Genomic DNA, 24,509 nt, shown 5'->3' on the forward strand with positions numbered 1-24,509 from the left:
GTTTGTCGGTCAATAACTTCTGAACCACGAGCCGTAGAATCAAAATTCCACATCTACCGGTTTCCCTGGAGCATCGTGCATCTAACCTACTAGGCCACGCCCATTTCTGTCTGTTAGATTTTCCGCCATTTTGAATTTGATCAAAAACCTACTTTTGCGAGCTCCTCTTAGACCGTTTGGCCAAATCACACGAAACTTTTTCTGGGTCATCTATAGACTACCCCGACCTAAAGTTATTAAAGGATTTTGGATACGTGAAACCGTTTTGAAATGATAAATCTCGAAACTTTTAATGAAACACACGCCAACACTAAATTGCCCACAACTCATTAACCGGTCAATTACAACTACTGCTGCTACTACTGCTACCACTCCCACTACTACCAACACTACTACTACTACTATTACTACTTCTGCTACTATTACTACTACTACTACTACTACTACTACTACTACTGGAAGTTGGAATGTAGCATTTTGGGTGGGGTTAATGTGTTTTGGAGTTCTGCATCTGCTGTAGCATAATACATAGTTGGTTTAGATGTCACACAGTAATGCCCGATCCACAAAGACTTGACACCCACGTTTGAATAAAAACAAGTTTATGCCATAATAAGGTTACATCCGTGCCTCGTCATTGCTGTGGAAGGATGGTGTAGGGGTAAAGTAGCAGACCCCAAAGCTGGAGGTCCTGGGTTCAAACCACGGCCAGGTAATTGTTTTATTTTTTGAAAATGTAGAATAAAGGTTAATCTGGATATAATTATGTATAACGCTGCTGAATACACACTGTGTACATAGCAGAATAACTGAATATGCCTATTCATGGTAATGTCATATTTCAACGTCATCTTGACATTCCTGTGTAGATGTCTAAATGATCCTCAAATCGGCTGTGATTTGGCCTAGTCCTGGACGTCACTGAAAGATGATATCAGAACATCATCATGATGTAATTGTGTTTGCTGGGAGCCTTCTTTCAGATGAGAGAGGAAAAACATTCCAATACATTATTGTGTCTTCACATGTGAAAGGTCCAAAAAGAGAATTCAATCTGAATTATCCTTGTCACTCATGTGCTCATTGTAACAGCACAACCCACACCAATTAGTTCAAACACCTCCATTCAGGGCGTACTTTTAATGTAAAGTGGTGCATTATGTGTGTAATACAAAAATGTTCTTAATGGTAAATGGACTGCATGACAAGCTGCCATGCAGGGTGCTGGCTATAGTCACCAAAAGCAATTTCAGGGATAAACCCCATCAACCTTCTGTAGTGGACGCCACTACGCCCTATGGTTTGATGTGTGTGTGGGAAAGACACAATGACAACTGAAAATTCTGATTTCAGAACACAAAAGCTCCATCATGAGACAAGAACTAACCTCTCCTGTTGCAAAACACGTTCTTGAACACAGCCACGCAATCTCCAGCTAACATTTCCAAGATATTGAAAAAGTTCATAAAACACCGCAAAATAAGGAGGCAGCATGTGGGGTTAATTACTGTTACTGTTACTGACTTACCTGTCTGAAGTTGAAAGTTTTTCATCCCACGTGGGGTTTGAAATTTGAGCGGCAATGGTCTTTAGTTAGCATAAGTCATGTGCTTTACCAAGTGAGCTATCCAGACTGTTGTATTTAACTTTGTAGACCATATTATATGTATCTGCAGAGCCAGAGAAGTACTTGTCGTATTGACAGTATGTTCTACCCAAATACCACTTTCTGTCCAGATACTTAAAGGGATATTGTACACAAAAACTGCTTTCTATCCAAGTACTACTTCAAGTCACAAGTACTTATGTGACCACAACACCCTGACTGACCCCATCACCCTTACTGACCACTACACCCTTACTGACCATGCTTGGACCCCGTCATCGCCGCTTGCGGCTATATTGTCTATTTGTTTTTCTTCTTTTTCTGCCCTAAAAGTGTGTGGATCTCAGAAACCATACCCTCCACATCACCTAAACTTTCCACATTCAAGAGGTCACCCCCTACTCAGAGAAAAAAAATACACCAATCCACCAGATGGTGGCGCTATAACAGACCATTTCACCTTATGGTCCATATCTTCTGAACCGTGTGTCCTATACTCAAAATTTCACTTATCCTGGATTCATTGGATCAATATGCATCTATCCATATAGGCCACGCCCATTTGCGTGTGCCTAAATTTTCCGCCATTTTGAATTTGATCAAAAACCTACTTTTGCAAGCTCCTCCTAGACTGTTTGGCCAAATCACACGAAACTTTTTCTGGGTTATCTATGGACTACCCCGACCTAAAGTTATTAAAGGATTTTGGATACGTGAAACCGTTTTGAAATGATAAATGTCTAAACTTGTGTGTATTTGCTTTTGTTCTTTTCCTGCCCTAAAAGTGTGTGGATCTCAGAAACCATACGCCCCACATCACCCACCTTTCCACATAGTTTCAAGACATCACCCACTACTCAGAAGAAAAAATTACACCAATCCACCAGATGGTGGCGCTATAACAGCCAACCACCACTACTACTGCTGCTGCTGCTGCTACTACTACTACTACTATTCTTAGTACTTCTGCTGCTACTACTGCTACCACTCCCACTACTACCAACACTACTACTACTACTATTACTACTACTGCTACTACTACTGCTACTAGTACTGCTTGGAAACCGTCAGGTCACCGGATCTCAACCAAACTTTGTTTACTTGTGCACATACCAAGTCTGAATAAATGTGCACTATCTGACATATACCCCCCAAGTTACCGGAAGCTTGGACCCCGCATCGCCGCTTGCGGCTATATTTTTTATTGATATTGATACCATTTTCGAGTCTGCTTAACGAACCGGGTCCTTATCGGGTCCACTACCGATACTTTTCTTTTGTATTATTTGGTGGAAAGACATGACGACAATTTTTTTTTTAAAGAACTGTTTTTTTATTGCTCAATAACTAAGTCTGTGAGTGTTTTATTTCTGAACAGAAGGATTAGCCTCACCTTCAATAAACAAAAACTGCTGATGATGTTGCTGTGCATTTAGTTGAAAAGGAATAGGGCCCACATGACATGACATGCAAATAGTAAAAAAATATAAAATAATAGCAGCACAGACATCAGCACTCAGCAACACTTTCCAACTATAAAGAAAATAAATGTTATTCAAAAATGTTTCCAGACTTTTTACAATGTGCTCTATACTGATACTGAACCAGTGGAAACAATTAACACACACTGATTTTCATGCAAAATAATACAATTCTCAGACATCATTTTGTGTGTGTGGGGAGGGGTGGGATAGTTTGAGAGCACAATTTGCTGTAGCCTTGATTTTATCCCCAACTGTTGCAGCTGAAGGATAAGCATTACAAATAAAATAAATAATAAATAATATGCTTAGCAGCTTTACACAACAAAAAGAAAAAAATAATTTACGCTTTTTAACAGTTCTTCTGTAGAAAAATGAGCATATCTGCCTTATCAGGCAGGAGCCTGGATCTCTCCCCACTGATGGTGTCCCTAGCAGTGGAAAACACCCTCTCTGAAGGGGTGGAGGAGGCTTGAACACAAAGGTAGCTGTGAGAGAGTTCAGCTAGCAGGGGCAGCACATCCCTCTTTCTCCACTACCAGAGGACAGGGTCTTCCTTCATACTGATCGGAGTCATGCTTCTGTAGAGCTGGATCTCTTTCTTCACTTTCTCTATGCTGGTCATCTTGTTCGGCTCAAAAGCCTGTAGCTCCCGCTCCTCATCTGCAAAGAGCTCCTCCAAGGCACTCTTCTTAGGCTGTAGTGGAGGGACTGCAACCGGAGGTGGATTCTCTTCATCATCATCATCTGACAACATCAGTGTGACATCATCATCATCATACTCGGCCTCCTCCTCCTGGTCCTGGCTTGTGTTAGTGTCCTCCTCAAGGTCTGAGACTGGGAGGAACTCCTCTGCTTCGGTAGTGTTTGCTGCTATAGCTGCCTCTTCCAAACGGTCCCAGGTGGAGTCCCTGTTACTCTTGGCTTTGAACCTGGGGTCCATCGCAGTCGCCTCCTCCAGGAAGTTGTGGATGTTGTCCTGATGGTAGCGTCCAGAGAAGTCACCCCAAACCGCCTGTTTGATGCTAGACAGAAACAGAGAGTCTCCTTCCTGAACTGTGAAGTTGCTCTGCAGTTTCTCGAGTATTGGAAGGATCTCACCGCAGGTGGAGCTCTTGTCACTCGATACACACAGTGTAGACTTGTACATGTCCACCATGACCTTGATGAAAGCTTCTGCTTTGGTTAAGTCATCATTCGTGATCCTATCCAGTTTATCCCGCTCCATCGGCTTTCGTAGCCATGGATCCAACACAGCAGCTTGGAGGGCCGGATACTGTTCGACGAACCTCTGAACCATGAGGAAGAGAGAGTTCCACCTGGTTTTGACGTCCAGTATCAAGGTGTGCGGAGGACAATTGGCAAGGGGCTGCTTGTCTTTCAGCACAATCTTGGCCATTGCAGATCGCTTCATCCACACGATGACTGCTCTTATTTTTGCTGCCCACCGGGTCACTGTGGCAATGCCATAGACTTTTTTGCGCAGCCAAGTTGAGGGTGTGGGCAAAGCATCCAAGTTTGAGGATGTCCAGCTTCCTCGCAGCCACATCCATGTTGGACGCATTGTCCATGGTCATCGTAACCACCTTCTGCACAATTCCAGATTCTTCCAAGACGTCTCCAATCTCCACTGCTACTACTTCCCCCGTCTGCGCCTGGTAGACAGCTTTGGTCCGGAGGACCTTTTGGTCAAGTTTGCCTTGGCTGATGTAATGGGCGGTCACAGTTATGTAGTGGTCTTGCGCTATGCTAGTCCATCCATCACTTGTGATGGCTATCTTGCCCACATTTGCCAGCTCGGTTTTAACATTCTGTTTCTCCACATCATACCATGCAGGGATGAGGGTGTCGGACAGAAGACTCCTGGAGGGAGGGGTGTAACGTGGATTCAGGGCCTTGGTCATCTCCCTAAAACTTGGTGACTCAACTGTAACAAAGGGATGCAACCCCTTCACCACAAACTTTGAGACAGCCCTGTGACACTCGTCCACTTGAGCAGATGGCATTGTTGTCACCCTGGCACATTTAGCAGCCAGGGTGAAGGGAGTTTGGTGTACGGGGGGTGGAGCTCGAGCTGTGGACTCAGCTGCTGGGGTGAGCTGACCACCACCATCTAAAATGATAAATGAATTAAGATAAGCGAATGTTAAAACATATTTGGGACTATCATTAATTATTACATCATTAGGCCCTCCAAATGTTTTTCTATGAGACAGAAGCATAGACTGTACATATGACAGAAGACAAATTAGTGACACTTTTTTTTATACAAGTATGATGAAATTAATGGTTGTATTTTTTGCTTTGATTGAAACAAAAATCTTGGCATTAGTATTTTTTTTCATAGCCTATAACAAGCTGTTAGGAGTTAAACAGGTCATAATTCCCTCTCTCAATTTTATATTGCTGTGAAAACACATTTATTGTGCACTGCAAACTATTTGGGTTTATTTTTTATTTTTTGTTTTTACGGAATACACATTGAATATCCACACTGGGTAGACTAGCCCCTATACCTAATATATACAATCAATGCTCTATACCCACGTAGGTGACCGTATTAGGCTACATTGCCGCTTGCCCTCCTAATGGTGGGACAACGGTAGCCTACATGTCATGAGTTGTCACAGAGCAGGACGCATGGCACAAGGAACTTTCATCCGTGCCTGGGAGCGCATATTTTGGGATTATTTTATCAAGTGGATTATGTCAACGAATGGGATTTGCCGTGGAGGCGTGGACAATGCATACCTTGGGTGGATGATGATGATGCTGCGATTGGAGCAGACGGGGTTTCCTTGCGAAGACAGTCAAAGGTGCTGCATTTCGCTTATATTTGATGGCAAACGTTAAGGTGCTTATTCATGGAGGATGTGTTTCCACCCTTACAAGCAATCAACTTGTCACAGATTTGGCATTTGGCTAAAGGCTTGTCTTGTCCTTAATCGAATTAAAAGTTTATTACAGTCACTCACGTGCAGCAGCACGACACGGCAGCACACAGGCTTGACTCAGTCAGTGACAGGGCGCTTCACAGCGAATCCAGCACACAGATCAGAGAGGGGAAACACTAGGCGCAGCGGACCAGCAACGCAGCGCTGCGGCCACTAGTAGCCTACTCGATAACAGTATCGATAAGGTCGGACCTTATTGATTTTCGGGTTTCGGCTTATCGATACCCGGGTCTTTACGGACCCGGGTATCAAGTCCCATCCCTACTCCAAAGTCCCTTTGTTATAGTGGGACTTCCAGCTAGCGCGGTTAGCTTAACATTAGCGTGTTGTTTTTGGAGTTAAATACACAATCCCTGGAGGTGTCATTTCGGGTAAAGGGGTTTCCAGGGGTTTATATATGTTTACACCAGCTCTGTGAGTATGAAGTGCTTTTGCAGGGCTGTTTGATCACAAGCAGTGTCAGTGTGTCTGCCAAGCGGGCGAGCCTGAAGTGTAGGCCGCGCTACGAGCTAACGCTAACGCTGAGCTATTGCTAATGCTAACACTCGCTAACAACAGCTAACGTAAACAACAAACAAATCCGCTGCATCATCGCCAGCTTTGATTTAACGTAATAGACGTTTGCCCTCCTCTCGGAACCCGTGCGGGACATGGATTGCAAATTACAATAGCTGTGATCATCTAAACTGTGAAAAACGGCAACATACATGGCAGCAGCCATGTTCGGCCATCGCAGCTGTGATGTCACGAGCGTGCGACAACAATAGCCCCGCTTCCGAGGCAAAAACAAAGCCGGATTATCGGCTGTTAATTTATCGGAAAAAGGCCATTATCGGAAAATAATAAATAACGCAAAATGGCCATATCAGCCGATAATTTATCGGTCTGATAATTATCGTGCATCCCTAACTACTACCTATACTAGTACTACTACCTCTGCTAGTACTACTACCTCTGCTACTGCTAGTACTCACCACAGAGCATGGTGGTGCAGTCAACCAGACTGTGGATCCAGGCCGTTGCGGAGTAATCTCCTCCAAAATGAGCCTGGAACTCCACGAAGAAGATGGAGATGCACCTGCACAGAATGACCATCAGGGACATGAGATACTTTTAGGATTAGTCTAGTAAATTTTAGTAATCGGTTAGTTTTTAGTAAATAAGTTATTTGTGAATTAGAAAACACATTTTGTTTTCCTGAATTAAATAATTATTATGAGATATTGGGAAAACAAAAAAGGTTGTTTCTTGGGAAACTAAATGTACTGTAAAAGGTTGTAAAACACAGCTCTGAGTATTAAACAGAGGGCAACTTGTTGGGAGCTCCACAATAAGTCTACAGTAGGTGTTGCCCTGGTCAACGCATCGCTTCTTCGCCGAGTCATTCACTCAGTCAGTCATGTCACGGAAAGGATGGTTATTTCGGGGGCGCTTGGTGAGATCCCCTCTCGTTTCCCGAAGGATTGGTGCTACTTAAATGTTCACCCCTGCCAGATTGGGGAGCTGCGTGAACTACAACGTGCGCACCTACACACACACACACTGCAACTCAGGACCAACTTCAAACCACCAAGGACTGAAAGAAAATCACTATTAACCTGCCAGAAATGAGCCAGACATTACAAACAAACGTGAACATCTGAGTTTAATGTCGATACAAAGGACTCTGGATGCTCTGGCTGTGTGGAGCCGAGGCAGGTTGATTGTGGTGGCCGTAACGTTAGCTGATAAGTCACTTGAAAACGACAACCTGCACAATGTATCGGCCAGCTCAGCCTCGACATGGCCGGAAGGTTTCTGGATGAATTAGCGGACGTTACTGTGGCGTGTTTGGTCGTGTTTTGGCTTCCGTTGGCTGCGGGGAAATGGATACACACTTTAGCATGAGCCAGGAAAGAACCTACTGTAATCCCCCTGTATTACGGTACAGTCTAATGCCTGGGCCTGATGTGAGCTGGCCGCGACCAAACTGAACAGTCAAACAATGTTCTATATATTAGTTAGCCGCATTTAGCATCAAGCTAACTTTAAACAGGCAGCCCACAGCAGCTAACACAACAAGCTGACACTAATGTGCTGGTGTTAGCTGGACGCAACCAAACCAAAGACGCAAGAGATCTGTTACTGCAGTCAATCAAACAGTCAGTCAAACAATGTTCCGTGACCATAAACATAACGGCTGTTATTCATTAAAGGATGGGTTTTCCGTGGGGAATATGAATATATATTAAATCTCACGCCCCTAAGGTTTTCGAATCCGTTGAAATTCTTGAAATTGGAGCTTCACTCCCAGAGATATCAAGCATCTCTCACATATTTTTTGGGCCAGCCGACGCGTTTCGCGTCATCTGGCCTAAGTCCGCCTTGCGGAAGTCGTGCACCTATGAACTACAACTGTTGTTGGCCATGGTCCCGCCTCTAGAGGTCCTCCACGCCCCTTCAGAGGCCTTGACAAAAACCAAAAGGCAGCCATCTTTTCAACCGCCTAGCCTGCTGTAGCTAATATTAGCTTCCCATAGTTCCTTGCAAAGAGACCATTATCTCGGGAACGGAAGCACTAATCGACACGGGACTGGCGGCATTGGAAAGCTCGTCAAATTTTACATCTAGTAGTAGGTGGGTTGAAGTAACGAAATCAACGCTGAGCAATGTACCCGTTTTTACACATTTTTACAGAAAATAGTTACAACATCAGATGCGCGTAACTCCTACGAAAATGCCTTAAATTGCATGAATTTTTTTTTATGAAGACATCTCCCGACATATATACTACCGTTTACATTTGGTGCAATTTGGAGGCAATTTTATTTTCGATTTATTTCTTGTTCTTTGTATATTTTATTGTCGAAGCCTTCTTCTTCTTCTTCTTTGAGTTTTATGGCGGTTGGCAAACATATATGTGCATTACCGCCACCTACTGGAGTTTGATATGAGGGGTGGGCATATGAGGGGTGGGCATAAAAACGAAGGCCACGCGAGCCCAGTGCATTGTGGGAAATGTAGTATTTCGAGTCCCCGCACCCGCACCTCCCCCCCACCACCCCCCCCACACACAGAGTGGATTTCGGTTGATATCTCTGTGAGTAAACCTCCAATTTCAAAAATTTCAACGGATTCGAAAACCTTAGGGGCGTGAGATTTAATATATATTCATATTCCCCACGGAAAACCCATCCTTTAACGCTAGTTAAGTAGGGAATGTAATGTTAGCCTTCTTCTTCTATTATAGGTTACTTGAATATTGGGGGGATGTATCCTTTATCTCACACTGTTGTATATTTGCTTTCATCATGACACTATACAAGAACACAAACTACATGGAATAACAATTGCCACGTCACTCCATCCGTGGCTGTACCCAATCTAGCCACAACCCAGGAAGGGATCATGTCTATGTTCCCCGGGTTCTATGTTCCCCGGGTTCTATATTCCCCGTTTTTCACTAACCTCTCCCAGCCCCCACGCCAAACCTAACCTCCCCCCATGCCTAAACCTAACCTCCCCCAGACCCTAACCCAAAACCTAACCTCTCCCACCCCCACGCCTAAACCTAAGGTCGGCATTGCGGGTGGTCGGCATAGGGGGTGGACACCATTTGGGAAAAACGGGGAACATAGGACCCGGGGAACATAGGGATGACCCCCCCAGGAATGCCTGCCCCCGCAGTTGCCACATGTCGCACGTGGTCATGGGCCGAATTTGCCCTTATTAAAGTAGGGACAGGATATTTAGTGCTTAGTTATGGTACATTCATTGTTTTCTTTTGTACAGTTTAGCTTTGTCGCTTTGTTAGCTTTAGTTTTTCATACTCTTTGTATAGTTTTTCGTATTGTTTGTACTAGGGGTGCACCGATCGATCGACACGCAATCTGTATCGGCCGATTTTGACCTCAAATATGTGATCTGCTGCTGCAGATATTTCTTTATTGTCGCCGATTGCATAGCCGATCATGCTGCACGTGAGAAACATGAGGCAGCCCATTTTCATGTCTTCAATGTCTATCGTTTAACTTTCATATTGTCCTCTAACGTTTATATCATTGTGTTGCAAAGCACACGCTTTGCTTTCGTCAGTGTACTCACCTCCACACACACCACACCAGACATTCAACACACCCCTTGCGTCTTTGAATCACACACATCAGCCGGTGATTACAGCAGACTCAGCAGAGAGAAGTTACCTCCAGTCCTCCCGCCTACCGAGGCATTTGCATGCTGTTAAGGGGGTCATCCCTATGTTCCCCGGGTTCTATATTCCCCGGGTTAAGGGGGTCATCCCTATGTTCCCCGGGTTCTATATTCCCCGGGTTCTATATTCCCCATTTTTCAGCAAAAGGGTTCTTTGTTCCCCAGGTTCTATATGTTCCCCGTTTTTCAGAAAAAGGGCTCTATGTTCCCCGCTTTCAGAAAAAGGGCACTATGTTCCCCGCTTTTCACTAAGAGGGTTCTATGTTCCCCGCTTTTCACTAAGAGGGTTCTATGTTCCCCGCTTTTCACTAAGAGGGTTCTATGTTCCCCTCTATGTTCCCCGCTATGTTCCCGGGTCCGATGTTTCCCCCGAAATGCCTTCGGTGACGATCGGCTTATACCCAAATCACTAAATGAACTAGCCTAATATAAACTATACACGTTTTAATGAGTGCAACACAAATTAACTTAAACACTTCAACTTACATGTCTCAGGGACGCATCCACACAGTAACCAAAAGTTATCAGTCTCTCTCTCTGAACCGCGGACAGCAGACGCTCTCCTCCCTCCTCTCCCCGTCTGCTCCGCGCGTCCGCTCCAAAACTCTGACGCTCACCAGACAGCTATTTTCTGAACGTTAGAAATGTAGGCTACTCTCCTCACAAATAAATGTTTCAAGTCATAAAATGGTGTTGGTTTTCTTGTTTTATAGTCTCATAATGAAGTAGGCTACGGGAGGATGAGCTCACAGCAGTTCACAATGCCCTCTGAAAACCACATAGCGAACCCTGCCTCTCACACCTGGGCCCTCTGACCCGCCCGCATGACAACCCCCCCCCCGCTCCCCATCGTGGAAAAAAAGCGAATTAGGCTACCACTTAATTTCCTTGCGTCCTATGACAATACCATCTCAAAATAACAATAATAATCATCAAATGAGACATAATGAACCCTCTTAGTGAAAAACGGGGAATATAGAACCCGGGGAACATAGAACCCGGGGAACATAGACATGATCCCCTGTTAAGTCCGTGTTTGATCCATATTTGCGTGTATCCTCCTAACGTTAATAGCTCCGGTTAGCGTTAGCCGCTTTAGCTTAATCGATAAAATAGTTTACTTGGGTCGAAGTTATTTTCTTGTGTAACAGGGAAATCCCGGAAAATTGAGTATTTTTGTTGAGTGAACTGAACTGCATTGAACTGGTAACATGGAAATCCCGAAGTGGAACGATTTTTGTTCTTTTATAAACTGAACTGAGGGAACTGGACTGAACTACTAGCCATTTAGTTCAACACAGTCTTGTGCTCCAATTATCTCACACACAAAAAATCATGTTGGCAGTTTCCTTTAGCCTACACAGTATAAAATATTGATGTAGAAAAAAAGAAAATGTGCTGCACTTTCAATTTGATGCATGAAATGTAGGCCTATATGTAAAATGGACACTGTTCTATAATAGACTGCTATAGCTGCTTACAAAATAAATAAATAAATATATATATATATATATCGGTGATCGGTAATCGGTAATCGGTGATCGGTCGATGATCGGTTGGGCAGATATTCCTCATAGGTGATCGGCAATCGGTGATCGGTGGCAAAAAACGTGATCGGTGCACCCCTAGTTTGTACAGTTTTTCATACTCTTTGTATAGTTTTTTGTACCCCAGTACAACAATGGCCAGCACAACAATGGCCGAAATCAACAACAACCACAGCAGCAGCAGAGGATCACCTACTGCAAAGAAACGCTACTCAGCAGAAGGCAGCCGAGCATTCACCACAGTCGGAAACTCGCCACTCCGCCACTCGCATTTAGCATCAAGCTAACTTTAAACAGGCAGCCCACAGCAGCTAACACAACAAGCTGACACTAATGTGCTGGTGTTAGCTGGACGCAACCAAACCAAAGACGCAAGAGATCTGTTACTGCAGTCAATCAAACAGTCAGTCAAACAATGTTCCGTGACCATAAACATAACGGCTGTTATTCATTAAAGGATGGGTTTTCCGTGGGGAATATGAATATATATTAAATCTCACGCCCCTAAGGTTTTCGAATCCGTTGAAATTCTTGAAATTGGAGCTTCACTCCCAGAGATATCAAGCATCTCTCACATATTTTTTGGGCCAGCCGACGCGTTTCGCGTCATCTGGCCTAAGTCCGCCTTGCGGAAGTCGTGCACCTATGAACTACAACTGTTGTTGGCCATGGTCCCGCCTCTAGAGGTCCTCCACGCCCCTTCAGAGGCCTTGACAAAAACCAAAAGGCAGCCATCTTTTCAACCGCCTAGCCTGCTGTAGCTAATATTAGCTTCCCATAGTTCCTTGCAAAGAGACCATTATCTCGGGAACGGAAGCACTAATCGACACGGGACTGGCGGCATTGGAAAGCTCGTCAAATTTTACATCTAGTAGTAGGTGGGTTGAAGTAACGAAATCAACGCTGAGCAATGTACCCGTTTTTACACATTTTTACAGAAAATAGTTACAACATCAGATGCGCGTAACTCCTACGAAAATGCCTTAAATTGCATGAATTTTTTTTTATGAAGACATCTCCCGACATATATACTACCGTTTACATTTGGTGCAATTTGGAGGCAATTTTATTTTCGATTTATTTCTTGTTCTTTGTATATTTTATTGTCGAAGCCTTCTTCTTCTTCTTCTTTGAGTTTTATGGCGGTTGGCAAACATATATGTGCATTACCGCCACCTACTGGAGTTTGATATGAGGGGTGGGCATATGAGGGGTGGGCATAAAAACGAAGGCCACGCGAGCCCAGTGCATTGTGGGAAATGTAGTATTTCGAGTCCCCGCACCCGCACCTCCCCCCCACCACCCCCCCCCACACACAGAGTGGATTTCGGTTGATATCTCTGTGAGTAAACCTCCAATTTCAAAAATTTCAACGGATTCGAAAACCTTAGGGGCGTGAGATTTAATATATATTCATATTCCCCACGGAAAACCCATCCTTTAACGCTAGTTAAGTAGGGAATGTAATGTTAGCCTTCTTCTTCTATTATAGGTTACTTGAATATTGGGGGGATGTATCCTTTATCTCACACTGTTGTATATTTGCTTTCATCATGACACTATACAAGAACACAAACTACATGGAATAACAATTGCCACGTCACTCCATCCGTGGCTGTACCCAATCTAGCCACAACCCAGGAAGGGATCATGTCTATGTTCCCCGGGTTCTATGTTCCCCGGGTTCTATATTCCCCGTTTTTCACTAACCTCTCCCAGCCCCCACGCCAAACCTAACCTCCCCCCATGCCTAAACCTAACCTCCCCCAGACCCTAACCCAAAACCTAACCTCTCCCACCCCCACGCCTAAACCTAAGGTCGGCATTGCGGGTGGTCGGCATAGGGGGTGGACACCATTTGGGAAAAACGGGGAACATAGGACCCGGGGAACATAGGGATGACCCCCCCAGGAATGCCTGCCCCCGCAGTTGCCACATGTCGCACGTGGTCATGGGCCGAATTTGCCCTTATTAAAGTAGGGACAGGATATTTAGTGCTTAGTTATGGTACATTCATTGTTTTCTTTTGTACAGTTTAGCTTTGTAGCTTTGTTAGCTTTAGTTTTTCATACTCTTTGTATAGTTTTTCGTATTGTTTGTACTAGGGGTGCACCGATCGATCGACACGCAATCTGTATCGGCCGATTTTGACCTCAAATATGTGATCTGCTGCTGCAGATATTTCTTTATTGTCGCCGATTGCATAGCCGATCATGCTGCACGTGAGAAACATGAGGCAGCCCATTTTCATGTCTTCAATGTCTATCGTTTAACTTTCATATTGTGCTCTAACGTTTATATCATTGTGTTGCAAAGCACACGCTTTGCTTTCGTCAGTGTACTCACCTCCACACACACCACACCAGACTGTCAACACACCCCTTGCGTCTTTGAATCACACACATCAGCCGGTGATTACAGCAGACTCAGCAGAGAGAAGTTACCTCCAGTCCTCCCGCCTACCGAGGCATTTGCATGCTGTTAAGGGGGTCATCCCTATGTTCCCCGGGTTCTATATTCCCCGGGTTAAGGGGGTCATCCCTATGTTCCCCGGGTTCTATATTCCCCGGGTTCTATATTCCCCGTTTTTCAGCAAAAGGGTTCTTTGTTCCCCAGGTTCTATATGTTCCCCGTTTTTCAGAAAAAGGGCTCTATGTTCCCCGCTTTCAGAAAAAGGGCACTATGTTCCCCGCTTTTCACTAAGAGGGTTCTATGTTCCCCGCTTTTCACTAAGAGGGTTCTATGTTCCCCGCTTTTCACTAAGAGGGTTCTATGTTCCCCTCTATGTTCCCCGCTATGTTCCCGGGTCCGATGTTTCCCCCGAAATGCCTTCGGTGACGATCGGCTTATACCCAAATCACTAAATGAACTAGCCTAATATAAACTATACACGTTTTAATGAGTGCAACACAAATTAACTTAAACACTTCAACTTACATGTCTCAGGGACGCATCCACACAGTAACCAAAAGTTATCAGTCTCTCTCTCTGAACCGCGGACAGCAGACGCTCTCCTCCCTCCTCTCCCCGTCTGCTCCGCGCGTCCGCTCCAAAACTCTGACGCTCACCAGACAGCTATTTTCTGAACGTTAGAAATGTAGGCTACTCTCCTCACAAATAAATGTTTCAAGTCATAAAATGGTGTTGGTTTTCTTGTTTTATAGTCTCATAATGAAGTAGGCTACGGGAGGATGAGCTCACAGCAGTTCACAATGCCCTCTGAAAACCACATAGCGAACCCTGCCTCTCACACCTGGGCCCTCTGACCCGCCCGCATGACAACCCCCCCCCCCGCTCCCCATCGTGGAAAAAAAGCGAATTAGGCTACCACTTAATTTCCTTGCGTCCTATGACAATACCATCTCAAAATAACAATAATAATCATCAAATGAGACATAATGAGCTAAGCCCGGGCGCCAGGATGAAATCAAATGGCTCAGGGATTGATTTGAAATAAATAAATAAACTGTGCGCACACAGTCACACACACACACACACATCAGCGGCAGGATTGTGATCAGTGAAGCTGCTGGAGATCTGGTTTAGAAGGCTGTCGATTACGCTGCAGTGGACCGCTCTGTACCGTGCGCAAACGTCTCCAGCTCCACGGATGCGCGGATTGGCTAATTTGTGTTGCACTCATTAAAACGTGTATAGTTTATATTAGGCTAGTTCATTTAGTGATTTGGGTATAAGCCGATCGTCACCGAAGGCATTTCGGGGGAAACATCGGACCCGGGAACATAGCGGGGAACATAGAGGGGAACATAGAACCCTCTTAGTGAAAAGCGGGGAACACAAGAACCCTCTTAGTGAAAAGCGGGGAACATAGAACCTGGGGAACATAGAACCCTCTTAGTGAAAAGCGGGGAACATAGAACCTGGGGAACATAGAACCCTCTTAGTGAAAAACGGGGAATATAGAACCCGGGGAACATAGAACCCGGGGAACATAGACATGATCCCCTGTTAAGTCCGTGTTTGATCCATATTTGCGTGTATCCTCCTAACGTTAATAGCTCCGGTTAGCGTTAGCCGCTTTAGCTTAATCGATAAAATAGTTTACTTGGGTCGAAGTTATTTTCTTGTGTAACAGGGAAATCCCGGAAAATTGAGTATTTTTGTTGAGTGAACTGAACTGCATTGAACTGGTAACATGGAAATCCCGAAGTGGAACGATTTTTGTTCTTTTATAAACTGAACTGAGGGAACTGGACTGAACTACTAGCCATTTAGTTCAACACAGTCTTGTGCTCCAATTATCTCACACACAAAAAATCATGTTGGCAGTTTCCTTTAGCCTACACAGTATAAAATATTGATGTAGAAAAAAAGAAAATGTGCTGCACTTTCAATTTGATGCATGAAATGTAGGCCTATATGTAAAATGGACACTGTTCTATAATAGACTGCTATAGCTGCTTACAAAATAAATAAATAAATATATATATATATATATCGGTGATCGGTAATCGGTAATCGGTGATCGGTCGATGATCGGTTGGGCAGATATTCCTCATAGGTGATCGGCAATCGGTGATCGGTGGCAAAAAACGTGATCGGTGCACCCCTAGTTTGTACAGTTTTTCATACTCTTTGTATAGTTTTTTGTACCCCAGTACAACAATGGCCAGCACAACAATGGCCGAAATCAACAACAACCACAGCAGCAGCAGAGGATCACCTACTGCAAAGAAACGCTACTCAGCAGAAGGCAGCCGAGCATTCACCACAGTCGGAAACTCGCCACTCCGGACCCCCTCTCATATAACCCTGAACTGATCCAGAAGACCGAGCGGAGGAAGAGACAAGACGGGGTCCTGGTCTGAATGTGGCGGCGTGCTCACCAGCCACCACTACCGAGCATGTTACTGGCCAACGTGCATCCCTGGGCAATAAGATGTGTGAGCTATACGGGCACGGATCACTTTCCAGCCGGACATCAGGAACTGTAATGTAATGTGCTTGATGTGGCTGTTGCTGAGGTAGTGGACCATGCCATCAAACCCATGGGTAAGTAGTCTGTACCATAGGTAGACTGTACAGTATGTAGTCTGTACAGTAAGTAGTCTGTAGCCTACTGTAAGTAGACTGTACATTATGTCGTCTGTGTAGACCGTACTGTATGTAGAATGTACAGTAATTAGCCTGTACAGTAAGTAGACTGTACAGTGTACACAGTATGTAGTCTGTGTAGACTGTACATTATGTAGACTCTACAGTAAGTAGTCTGTAAGCAGACTGTACAGTATGTAGTAGATGTAGGCTGTACAGGAAGTAGTCTGTACCGTAAGTAGACTGTACAATGTAGACTGTACAGTAAAGTAGTCTGTACCGTAAGCAGACTGTACAGTATGTAGTCGGTGTAGACTGTACAGTAAGTAGTCTGTACCGTAAGTAGACTGTACAGTATGTAGACTGTACAGTAAGTAGTCTGTATACAGTAAGTAGACAGTATGTAGTCTGTGTAGACTGTACAGTAAAGCTGCGTTCACAGGATAAGCGATCCTCTCTTCTCTCAGGTAGAGCAGAGAAAGGTCAACGCTAAGTTGGTCAAAGTTTAAACAATTTGAACTTTGACCTCAGCGCACGGTGGCAAATTCGAGTGACGCAAAGGGTAGCCCTGCCGCATAGTTGGGAGGCACCGCTCTCCCCATAGGAAACAATGGCACAGCGGGCAAGAGCTGTTTTACCGCGGCTCATGTTTGGGGGGCTTAACGTGTTACTTCACATTTTTTTGTGAAGCTTACTGAAATTACTGAATGCACAGGAGCGTGTGAGCCCATTGACCTTGCATTTGTAAGTATTAGTAAGTAGCAAATAGGTCTAGGCAAAAATCAGAACTATCCCTTTAAGTAGACAGTACAGTACAGTAAGTAGACTGTATGTAGATTTATAGTCCATGTGTAATCTGTATGTAGACCTGTGTCCAGCAGTAAAACATGTTTACATCGCCTGTAACCCAACCTAACTGGCTGTGTGTGCGTGCATGCATGCTTGTAGCGTTGACAGAAACACAAGCTAACCCTCGTCATCCCATTAGTAATGCTAACTGTGAGCTTATCATAAACTCTCTCTCCATCTGACCTCCTCTCTCTATCTATCTACTCTATCTATCTATCTATCTATCTATATATATATCTATCTATCTATCTATCTATCTATCTATCTACAGTATACAGTAGGCTATATCTCTTCTCTCTCTCTTTCTCGATCTCACCCCTCTCTCTGAGTCTATATATCTATCTATCTATCTATCTATCTATCTATCTATGTATCTCTCCCTCTCTCTCTCTTGTCTCTCAAACAATCAAGGTATATTTCCCAGTATTTTGGATGATTCTGCAGCATGTTGAAAGTGCTGTGTCGTTATAGATGTGTCTTGGAGTGGAGGATCCTGTTTCTGAGCATGTTGGGAATGTGGGAATATTTGTCAGAGCATGTCAGTCCTTAGGACCTGAGGAAGTATAGGAAAAATGCTGTTCAGCCAGTTTCCAAAACATTAGTCCCAACGCCAGACCCATGAGAGTTCTTACGCTGCTACACTACGTTCTCTGGGTCTGAGACACTTTCCCTCAGCCAGCTGGTTATGTGAGGGAACCATTCACTTGGTGGCCAGTGGTGGATTCAGTCTTCCCCAATCAGTAACGACTTTGCGATCAGACGACACGGGAGGCGCAGCCCATTTTTAGAACTGCTCTCTCATCGGTGCTACGACCTGTCACTCATTCAATTTCAACCCGCCTTCAAAAACCAGCAGTGGCCGTGAAGTGGTACAGACTCATTTACGTAGTATGCGGAGCGCAGCGATTCAACATAATATTTGAGTCTGGGGAGAGACTACCAAAACATAAACCGTACACATTACCTAACACACATCAGATTGATTTTGTCAGAATAGGTCACATATGAAAGAGGAAAAATCTAAGAGGAAAACTGTCCCTTTATAAACGGAGAACTCCACCCGACCGGGTTAGCTAGGCCACATTAAACAAACACACAAATGAGAGTTTAATCTGAGCTGATAGGTTGTGTTGTGAAAAACCACATCATCACTTTTCAAACAAGATTCACTATCTCAAAGACCCCCTCAGCAGGGTGGGGGGTTGGATGGTGTGTGTGTGTGTGTGTGTGTGTGTGTGTGTGTGTGTGTGTGTGTGTGTGTGTGTGCGTGTGCGTGTGCGTGTGCGTGTGCGTGTGCGTGTGCGTGTGTGTGTGTGTGTGTGTGTGAGACCACGTTGGGAAACAGCATTTTCAGCAGCTTGGCTGGCTCCCTCTAGAGGCCAGGGCGGTCCAGCTGCAGCTCAGTATGGTCCACAATATCTGCAACAATAGGGCCCCTGAATATCTTAAGGATCATTTCCAGAGGAGTGGTGACGCTCATGCTCATCAAACCAGAGCTAGTATAGCAGATCTTTGCCTGCCCAGGTTCAAAACCAACATGGGCAAATGTTCTTTTAGGTTTAGTGGAGCTGTAAACTGGAACATGTTAGCCCTCCCGATCAAGACTACTACCAGCCAGCTTTCTTTTAAAATGAAGGTCAAATCCTGGCTTTTAGATAATGTCACAGCATAGATGCACTTTGTCTTGGTTCTCTTTCATTTAATTTTATATTATTTTATGTATTTTTATTACTTTTAGTATTTGAGCATTGTTTTGTATTTTAGTATTGTATAGTAGTCTATAGTCTATGTCAGTGATTCCCAACCTGTGGTCCGCGGCCCCCTGGTGGGCCGCGAAGGTATTGCAAGTGGGCCGCCAAATCATTTCCAAAAAAGTATGATTTTTGAAAAAAAAAAAAAAAAATTTTTTTTTTTTTTCAATTTTTTTTTGGAAAGATTTTGAAAAATCATACTTGAAAAAGTATGATTTTTGTTTCTTTGATGTTATTGCTTTTGCTTGAATTGAAGTTTCATCTTTACATCATCTTTATATTGGGTTTGTGTTTATTTGTAACCCTATCGATTTAATGGGCTTTCTTCTGATATTTGGATTTTGTTTGGATCTGATATTGGATGTCAAATTGTTATGAGAATGCATTTTTCCATTGTTGAAGGATACCGTTATTTATTAATCATTTGTTAATTAGCCTGTTACAGACAGCCCCTTGCTTGTCATTTCTGACATCTGTGTGGTGCTGATGGACAGCTCCTTGAATGATTGGTGTGTGTGTGTGTGTGTGTGTGTGTGTGTGTGTGTGTGTGTGTGTGTGTGTGTGTGTGTGTGTGTGTGTGTGTGTGTGTCTGTGTGTGTGTGTGCGTGTGTGTGTGTGTATGTGTGTGTGTGTGTGGACAGCTCCTTGAAAACTGTAATACTGAAGGTGTTGCAACATGTTACAGGTGCTGTGTTAGTGACTGTGGAGCTTCCAACATGTTTCTCCTGTATTCAGTTCAGTCCTTTATGTTCAATTTTCAATAAAAAAGTGCTCTGAGAACGCATTATATGGCCTTTGTATTTATGGGGTCGGAGGTGGGCCGCGAACATTTTTGAGACATAAAAGTGGGCCCTGAGTTGGAAAAGGTTGGGAACCACTGGTCTATGTCTCTCTTTTATCATTCTTTGTACTTATGCTTGTTTCGTGTTGTTTGTATTGTCTGTCCTAGACCAAGGACCACAATGAAAACAAGTCTTTGACTTTATTGTGTTTTAATCCTTGATGATGTTTTCCGAGATGCATGTCCTCTGTTCCATGTTTTCTTTGTTACAATACATCAAATAAAATCAATCAATCAATCAATCACACACGCGCGTGTGCCTGCGTGCGCATGCGTGGTACCTGGTAACAGCTCGTGTGCAGACGGTCACCATAAAGCAGCAGCCAACAATCACCCAGCCCCACCCTCCATCCGGCGGCGACGCCCCGACACCACGTTTCCCAGGATGCATTGCAGCGGTGTCCACCGCGGCCAGCTGGTGTCCTGCTCCTGGTGCTGCGCCTGCTTCAGATCCGGAAGTCGTGATTGGTCCAAATACTTCAAACTTTATTACCAATGACGAAGCAAAAAGTCTTTCTGTGTTTCCGTTCTCTGCTTTGTCCAATCCAAATTGCTGACGCTGTTCTATGGCGTCCCGGTTTTGCTCTCCGACTCTGAGAGGGAACCAAGCAGAATTTCGCTCGTTTTTGTTTTGTAAAGAACTGCAAAAACAAACTTTTCTCAGAAAACGGTTTGTGGAAAAAGTGAGAGAAAATACTAGTTTTCTGTTTCTTGCTGTCTCTCTCTCTCTCTCTCTCTCTCTCTCTCTCTCACACACAATCTCTCTGTAAAGAATGCTCCAAACAAGTGGAACCAATCAAAGTGTCAAGGTGTGAAACTCACACACAATATTTCTCTCTCACACTCTCGCTCTGTCTACCCTGACTCCTCCCTGTCAGATCTCCAGGCTTGGGAAAGAGCCCCCCCCCTGCCTCTCTCTCCCTTCCTCCCCCCCCCCCCCTCTCTCTCTGTCTCCCTTCCTCCCCCCCCCCTCTCTCTCTGTCTCCCTTCCTCCCCCCTCTCTCTCTCTCTCTCTTGAGCTGAAAACCTTTAGTCAATAAGTCACCAGCCGACCTCAATCATTACCTGGCCTGTTGGGGTCAAGTGGGCTCTGGAGGTGATGAGATATTAACCAAGCACACCCGCAAAAGTGCGCTTAGGAAAAAAAACATTGATACTTCATCTGATTGGCCAGGAGTGAAGCGGCTGCTGAAGCTCTGAGCCGTCAAACACACACTGCCTCAGAGCATCAACAGCAACACAGACACAGACACACACACACACACACACACACACACACACCGGCTCTGCAATGGTGGACTGAGGTCCAGCTGGGTGTCAGGTGGCGTAAACGAAGTGCGCCCAGATACAGTTGTCTGGGTGTACGTACAGTATTTATGTCCTGCTGGGTGTGTGTGTGTGTGTGTGTGTGTGTGTGTGTTTATTTATGTCCTTGGGGTCCCAGGAAGAGAGAGAGGGGGGGGGGGGGGGGGGGGGGGAGGTGTTTACTGGCAGAGGGACAGATGTCAGGAGAGGCACTGGCCTGGTTTACACAACAGTGACAAACCAAGTCTGGGCCTTTTCCACTGGCACTTTTGGCTACTTTTGTAAGATGTAACACTACATCGGAAGATATTCAGGTGAGCTTCAGTTACATTAAGTGAGCTTATATCCAACCAAACAGCTTTCCATGGTATAATGTTAGAGCCTGCAGTCAGCAGAAGAGCTGACCTGACATCACTTTTCCTCCAGCCATGTGGCTAGACTGGTCGGTACTATGAATAACTGCAGAGCTCTCATGTAGGGTTGCCACCTTTCATGCAGAAAAATAAGGGACGCCCCCCCGAAGCAGGGGCCCCGCTCCTCGGGGCCACGACCACCACGGGCCCGAGGGCGGGGTAGGGTGCCATTGGTAGTAAATCATAACTTAGATTGTTTCAAGAAAGCATTTAGATAAGTATTAAAGTGCTTAATTAACAATGAACTAATATATAGCTTTTCAGCTATAAACTCTTCAGTAAATGGATATATTTGAGAAAAATATATTATTAGGTCAACAATATTTGCTGATCTCTGAACACCTTTTTTATTGCCTTTTTGTCTGTTAATGTGTTAGCCTATTGAAGAATGCATTTTTCCAGATTAGTGAGCATAACTGAGTTGTTTACTTTCTTCTCATGTGCACTATATTGATTCATGTAGATTCATGTTTATGTATTTGACTGTAAAACTCACAAATCACATCATAATAGTGTAGCCTAGAGAAGCACCTCAGCAGCCAAGATGTATATTTATAAGGCAGACAGTAGCCAAAATACAACTGATACAACTGTTCTGATCAATCAGAACATGATGTCCAGAAGGGGTTAAAAAGCTGTCATTACTGTATCAGCCTCGGGAGTTGCTTGTGGGACACTGCAGGGTGTCCTGACATGACGTGAATGTTCTCCTGACTGAGACATGCTGCTGTCTAACGTGACATCTGCCAGCCAGGCCACCATGCACCACCACAGAAAACACATGCCTAGCAGTTGGCTACATCATATCTGACGCTCGACACTAAAATGAAAAATAACTAACCTTATTGTAATTGTTTTCCGATTATTAGGGGTCCATGCACGAAGTGCAAGGATCCCTATTGTGATTGTTCCAATTATTAGGGGTCCAAGCACGAAGTGCGTGGATCCCTATTGTAATTGTTCCGATTATTTTTGTTTTTAGGGGTCCAAGCACTGTTCTGATTATGTTTTTTCTTTTTCTTTTTCTTTTTCTTCTTCTCCGGTAAAACTGTATGTACAGCAGAAACTGTAATGCTCAGCGTAGCCAGACTCGGCACATAGATTGCAAATGTGCCTCACTACTCATAAACAAAAAATGACCCATATCGGCCAGATGGTGGCGCTATAACAGACCATTTCCTACTAGTAAGGCCACGCCCATTTCTGTCTGGTACATTTTCCGCCATTTTGAATTTGATCAAAAACATGGGGTCATCTACGGACTACCCCGACCTAAACTTATTAAAGGATTTTGGATACGTGAAACCGTTTTGAAATGATACATACTTTTGTGTATTTGCTTTTGTTCTTTTCCTGACCTAAAAGTGTGTGGATCTCAGAAACCATACACCCCCCATCACCCAAACTTTCCACACAGGTTCAAGACATCACCTACTACTCAGAGGGAAAAAATACACCAATCCACCAGATGGTGGCGCTGTAACAGCCAATGTCACGTTTTTTGGTCCATAACTTCTGAACCACGGACCGTAGAATCAAAATTCCACATCTACTGGATTCCCTGGAGCATCATGCATCTAACCTACTAGGCCACGCCGATTTCTGTCTGGTAGATTTTCCGCCATTTTGAATTAGATCAAAAACCTACTTTTGCCAACTCCTCCTAGACCGTTTGGCCAAATCACACAAAAAAATTTCTGTGTCATCTATGGACTACCCCGACCTAAACTTATCAAAGGATTTTGGAGACGTGAAACCGTTTTGAAATTATAAATCTCTAAACTTTTAATGAAACACACCCTGACACTAAATTGACCACAACTCATTAACCGGTCAAGTACAACTACTGCTGCTACTACTGCTACCACTCCCACTACTACCAACATTACTACTACTACTATTACTACTGCTACTACTACTACTACTACTACTACTACTACTACTGCTTGGAAACCATCAGGTCACCGGATCTCAACCAAACTTTGTTTACTTGTGCACATACCAACTCTGAATAAATGTGCACTATTCAGTGTCTTCTATATTATCTGACATATACCCCCTAAGTCACCGGAAGCTTGGACCCCGCATCGCCACTTGCGGCTATAGTTTTTATTAGGGGTCTACGCACGAAGTGCGTGGATCCCTATTGTAATTGTTTCCGATTATTGGTTTTTTTTTCTTCTTCTCCAGTAAAACTGTATGTACAGCAGAAACTGTAATGCTCAGCATAGCCAGACTGGGCACATAGATTGGAAATGTGCCTCACTACTCAAAAACAAAAAATTACCCATATCGGCCAGATGGTGGCGCTATAACAGACCATTTTGCGGTATGGTCCAATTTCACGTTTTTTGCTCCATAACTTCTGAACCACGAGCCATAGAATCAAAATTCCACATCTACTGGTTTCCCTGGAGCATCATGCATCTAACCTACTAGGCCACGCCCATTTCTGTCTGCTAGATTTTCCGCCATTTTGAATTTGATCAAAAACCTACTTTTGCGAACTCCTCCTAGAC

At 44.3% G+C, this 24,509-nt stretch overlaps 1 protein-coding gene across 1 annotated transcript in view; it reads right to left on the reverse strand.

Annotated features, from left to right (window-relative positions):
• The window catches only part of LOC310780822 (monocarboxylate transporter 12-B-like), a gene marked incomplete at both ends in the record, with an annotated part of 210,061 nt that extends 189,398 nt beyond the window's left edge, over nt 1–20,663 (reverse strand). Inside the window, 2 exons of the mRNA XM_083641319.1 lie at nt 7,016–7,119; nt 20,554–20,663. Coding sequence (XP_083497445.1) covers nt 7,016–7,119; nt 20,554–20,663 — 214 coding nt within the window. The remainder of the gene's footprint in view (nt 1–7,015; nt 7,120–20,553) is intronic.
• Between the last annotated feature and the right edge of the window lie 3,846 nt (nt 20,664–24,509).

This window comes from Poromitra crassiceps, assembly GCF_964638095.1.
Source record: "Poromitra crassiceps genome assembly, chromosome: 8".
In the NCBI taxonomy this organism is placed as follows: domain Eukaryota; kingdom Metazoa; phylum Chordata; class Actinopteri; order Beryciformes; family Melamphaidae; genus Poromitra; species Poromitra crassiceps.